General features: G+C 41.6%; 1 gene segment (V, D, J or C); it reads right to left on the bottom strand.

Moving 5' to 3' along the window:
- Positions 1–1,904, bottom strand: part of LOC105888413 — a 3,396-nt gene extending 1,492 nt beyond the window's left edge. Inside the window, 2 exon segments of the V gene segment in view lie at positions 1,444–1,755; positions 1,859–1,904. Of these exon segments, the coding sequence occupies positions 1,444–1,755; positions 1,859–1,904 (358 nt within the window).
- Between the last annotated feature and the right edge of the window lie 3,758 nt (positions 1,905–5,662).

Genomic DNA, 5,662 nt, shown 5'->3' with positions numbered 1-5,662 from the left:
GTCAAAGACTTTTCTTCCATAGTCTGCCCAAGTGACTCCTTACAGCAGGGAGTGACCAACTGAGAGATGATGCCTCTCAGTTCCCAGACCCACAAGTTGGTGTAAAAAAAACCTCTGCCTATGGAGCAGTGGTAACAGTACAGGGAGGCTTATCCTGACTGAATCCATTTTTCCTCTGACCCCTGTGGTCATATTCTTCAGGTTAAAATTTTGCTGAGATCTTCTCATAGACCAGCTAATGAAAGAAAGAACTAGATTAGAATTCAATTTCTAAAAATAAATGATAATAGCCCAGTCCTGAAACTGTTTCCTATGAAATAAGGAAGTACACACACAAGCGACAGTCTCATGGGGAAAACTTGTAGGAATACTTTCTCCTAGATTACATCACCAACAGTCACGTGATGTAAATCAAACAAATTTCACAACCTTCTCACACTCTTGCTGGCATCTAGATGACTGTCACTGTCACTCATCCCTTGACCTCAACCTCCTCTTCTCTCCCACTTCCCTTAACACAGAAAAGATCCTGGAGTTCACACCACCTCCAGAAGTTTCTTTGGGACACTTCTTCCCATCTTCTTGGTTTGATGGTTTTCTGAATAAATCACTTTCCTTGCCCCAAATGTGGTCTTTGAACATAGTGGCTGTCATGTGGTGAGGAGGATGGTCTATAATTCAGCTACTAGGGAAATAGAACATTTGAGAACATTCTATGAGCCTTTCCCAGGTCCTGCAGTGGCCACAGCCTGAGCCCCCCCTGAGCTGCCGGTAAAGGACCTGATCCCAGGGATTTAGAACATAGAAAGCACCCTCCCAACTATTTTCAGGAAAAACATGGATGGAGAAAAGGGAGTTGAGATAGGGAATCCTGGAGACAAAAAAAAAAAAAATGGATTAGCAGAAAAGATGACAACTGGGTCAGTTCTGAGTCACATGTGCACAATTACACATGAGGGGAAGGACAGACCTTAAAAGTCAGACTTAGGATGATGTTGCACTGACCCTGTCCCAGCTCCCACTGCTCCTAATCAGGAAATCCCACTGAGTATTGAGCCCTGAATGTGACTGAAGACACATCAGATTTCTCTAAACTTCCTCAGAACCCTGATTCTGGTGATAACTCTAGGGTCATTTTGGCCCCTATAGTGAATTTCTGACTTTTGTGCAGGTGGGAGAGAGTCCTTACAATACCAAACCAACTAAACAATGTTTGATATTTAGGAATTGTTGGGACAGGATTATAACTGTAGAGACATTCTTCAGAGGAAACTGTTATCTGGAGAGGAAGCCCCAAACCCTGATAGGAAACCAGCTCTTAGTCTCCACCTGCACCCGCCCTGGGCTGAGACTATACTTTGTGGTTCCCAGGTACCCCCTGATGGCTTCCTGTGCCCTCAGGAGGTTCATGTTTGGGCTCACACTGTGGTCTCCTCGCCATGTCCCTCATGCAGTAGTACACAGCTGTGTCCTCGGGTTTCAGGTTGTTCATTTGCAAATGGGTAACACTTTTGGAATCATCTCTTGAGATGGTGAATCTACCTTTCACGGATGCAGCATATTCAGTGGTTCCATCATCAGCTTTGTTTCTAACAACACCAACCCACTCCAGCCCCTTCCCTGGAGCCTGGAGGACCCAGTTCATCCAGTAATCAGTGAAGGTGAATCCAGAGGCTGCACAGGAGAGTCTCAGAGACCCGCCAGGCTGGACCAAGCCTCCTCCAGACTCCACCAGCTTCACCTCACACTGGACACCTGCAAACACAGAGACACCTGGTCAGAAACTTTCACACACACCCTCTGTTCTCTCTCTCACATCCACTCACACACTCCAAATCTCCAATTCTCCATAAATCACCTTGTATTAAAGCAATGAGGAGAAGCCAGCTCAGCCCAGACTCCATGGTGGGTCGTTTGTGTTCAGTCCTGAGCAGCAATGGGCAGATCTGGGAGTCCTGAGCTGGTGCTCTTCTCCCAGAGTTGTGGGGTCAGGGCTGGGCTGGTTTTCATGGGCAGAGGGAGGCCCTATTTGCATGTCCTCCTACTATATAGGAGGTCTGAGGTGGGGCACAGAGGGAGAGCAGAACCCACGGCAGGTGTGGGTGTACTGGGGCAAATATTTGACCATTGTAGGATTTGGAAAGTTGTGATTGATTATTATAAGATTGAGCTGTGATAGAAGAATAGCATACCTGACAAGTTTATTTTGAATATTTTTACTTTTTTTTGATGAAATCATAGCTGTGTACAATAATGCTTTCATGGGGTAGGGGTACAATGTGCTGGTTTTATATACAATTTGACATACTTACAATAAACTGGTTCCTATTGCCTTCACCGCACTTTCTTAATTATTGTTGAAGTTGTTTATACTCTACATTTAGTAGATTTGACTTTTACCCTTGTAAAATGCACCATAGGTGTGGTCGGATCGATTCCCCTCCTTCCACCCATCTTTCCCCCTCTCCCGCCCTCCCCCTCCTCTTTACCTTTCATCTCGGGTTGTAGTTGGGTTATAACGTTAATATGGAAGTGTGGGTGATTATATATTGGTTTCACAGTAGAGCTGAGTACATTGGATACTTTTTCTTCCATCCTTGGGCTACTTTACTAAGAAGAATATGTTATGCAGGTTATGTCTCTGGCAAAGGTTTGATAATCAGAATCCACAGAGAATGCAAACGTATTAGCAAGAAAAGAACAAGTGATCCCATCTCATTGTGGCCAAGAGTTTTGATTAGAAACTTCTCTGAACAAGACAGGCCCATGGCCTACAGACACATGAAAAAATGCTCATCATCCTTAATCATCAGAGAAATGCAAATCAAAACTATGTTGAGATATCATCTAACTCCAGTAAAAATATTTTTATATTTAAAAGCAGTTTTATCCAGGTATAATTAGTCAACAAATATTGCCTCTGTTTAATAAAAGCTTATTTCAGATAACATTTTTTTTTGCACATGCAGAGGAAACACAGTAGGTACTATCAGATGTTTTCTATGTGCAGATGCACAGTTTCAAAGAGAGGCTCATAACATCTTTCTGTGTTCAGAGCTCTCATCAGGGTGGAATGAGCCCCATGTCTGGGTTTGTGGTTCTCATGCCTGGACCCAAATGCTCACTGAACCAAGCACCCCAGTACTGACTGAGTGATTATCCTTGCAGACCCTTTTACTTTTATGGGAATTTGGCTTGAGGTCTATTGACTCCTGTTATTATCTTATGAATGTGAATTGAAGCTGAATTAAACAGGTGCATTCTCATGTATCTCAGACATTTCTCATGTTATATCTGTCTTTCCCTTTTTTCCTTTGGACAAACTTGTGCATTTGTTTAATGTTAATCCCTTTACTGAGGAATTTAGGCACATTCTCAACATCAGAGGAGTAAAGGGTAAAGGTTGGGGAGAGAATCGTGTGGCCCTGGGGTCTATCACTCACCCACTCCTTGGGTCCAGGCTGGGGCTGAGGAGTGCTCATGCTCTGAGCACCCTGGGCAGGCAGCCTCACTTCTCCGTTCACCCCCGGTGGCCCCTGTCACCTCCCTGTTTTATTCAAGTGGCTTTTCTGGGACATTCCAGTGAAACACACTGATATTTAATACATTGAATACATTGAATTTCTTTCAAAAAGCACATGGGAAATCTTGTCTTTAAATCCCTCTACCACGCATGTACCCAGAAAAAAAACAAATCATTTTATCTTAAGGACGTTTGCACTAGGCTGTTTTATCACAGCTTAATTTACAATTGCCTAGAAGTGGACTCAACCTAAATGCCCCTCAACTCAGGAAATATAGCAATAAACTAAGAAAAGATCAGCCATTAAAAAAAGATGATGACTTCACATCTTTTGTAATACCCTGGATGGAGTTGAAATACAGTCTTCATAGTAAGGTATCACAAGAAAGGAAAAGCATTTATCTGGTGTATCAATACGATTATGAAGCTATTAGATGATCTCATGTATGCCCAGTATAGGGGAAAATCCCATTTCAATTCAACTTGGAGGGCAATCAGGGAGGGAGAGGTGTTTGTTGTGCCTTCTCGGAATGGGCATGGGGTGGGGTGTTTGGCACCCCTTTTATGTGAGAGCCATAAAGACAAGAGAGACTCCACCTAACAAAATCAAATATTTTGACCTGGTTCTTTGTATCCTTTACATTAACCTGAAATAAATTTACTTTTAGAAAATAAGTATACCAGAAATTTTTGTTAAAAAGCTTTAGCTACCTAGGAAAGTAATGTTACACTACTGGCCAAAATAATTCCAATTTCCATTACATTTCTTATAAAAATATCTCCATAGAATTAACTATTTAATGAAATCCTGTTATATTACTGCCCTTTACTTTCCTACTTATAATTTTTTAAATCATTTTTAATATTTGTAATGGTTGTTCAATAGTAACATGAAACCAATGTATAAACAACTACATCCACACATGTAGTAAAAATACATGTAGATTAAGGAGAGAGGGAGGAGGACAAGAAGGAAAGCAAAAATGGGAGGAGGGAGGTGGATTGGTAAGTTCTCACCTAAGGGGCTCAGTGCAGGGTGTACATCACACCCCTGGGTGAAGGTCTCAACTACAACTTGAGCTTTACCTTAGAAATGCAAACATTGTAATGTAAACATTTGTGACCTCATATTAATCTGAAATTAAAAAGGAACATGATGCCATTTCCTCAGTGTATGTTAGTATAGACATTGGCAATGATCAGTTTTGTAAGTATGTGAACTTTTCCATGTCCTCTATTCTGTTCTGTGTCAATCATGTGTCCCGGTGATCTCACCATGAGTGCATGGTGAACTCAGATGAAGGCAGGAGGTTGGCAGGACTGTGAAGTTGACACTCACAATGGTCTTTACACAGGGCACTTTCTGTGCCTCACTCGTGTTTAGCCAAGATGTGCTTTCAGAACCCTGCCAGACATCATTTGTCGATGTTTTACTTCGAAACTGGTATCCCAACTTTAAGTTCTCCCATTAGTGCTCAACTTGAGGTGAACTCAACTTGTGTGGCAGAGCTGACTGCACTTATATGAGCTTCTCCAGTGGTTGAGGACACAGAGCAAACACTCAGACCGCAGGAATGGTGTGTGACTCTGGGATGTCTTGAATCAAAGGGAGCTTCTAAAATCTACTGGAGACCCTGTAGAAATTGATAAGAACTTGTGACTTGCTGGCATAGAGAGCTGGTGATTACAAAGGCTGAAGTCGATGCAGAAAGAGATAATAAGGAAGCTAAAGAGAGTGCAGTAGCTTGTCATCATGCTGTGGGTGCAGCCTTAAATCAGGTTGTGCTCATACACAAACATTTACAGGACAAGTATCTGCAGGGATACAAAGAGGCTGCTATGCAATGTCAACACTTAGCTCTTGTCTCTAAGCAAAAAAAAGGATGGAAAAAAATAAATTTTTATGCTTAAGTAACCTTTAGAAATTACAATATGGCATCTTGGTGACTTCAGATCATTTCAAACAGATGATATTTAAATTTATCCAGGAAATCCTTGTTATAATGTAGACAGATTAGTTACTATCTTCAATCAACATTTTTTGGGAGACTTTTTGAAAAGCATGTTTTAGTTATTTTTGTGTCATCTATAACCAGCCAACAATATAACCTAAGAAATACTGTAAAAATGGAACATGGC

This window comes from Otolemur garnettii, unplaced genomic scaffold (genome assembly GCF_000181295.1).
Source record: "Otolemur garnettii isolate 467f Iridium unplaced genomic scaffold, OtoGar3 scaffold00458, whole genome shotgun sequence".
NCBI lineage: Eukaryota > Metazoa > Chordata > Mammalia > Primates > Galagidae > Otolemur > Otolemur garnettii.
This window is presented reverse-complemented; position numbering and strand designations above follow the sequence as displayed.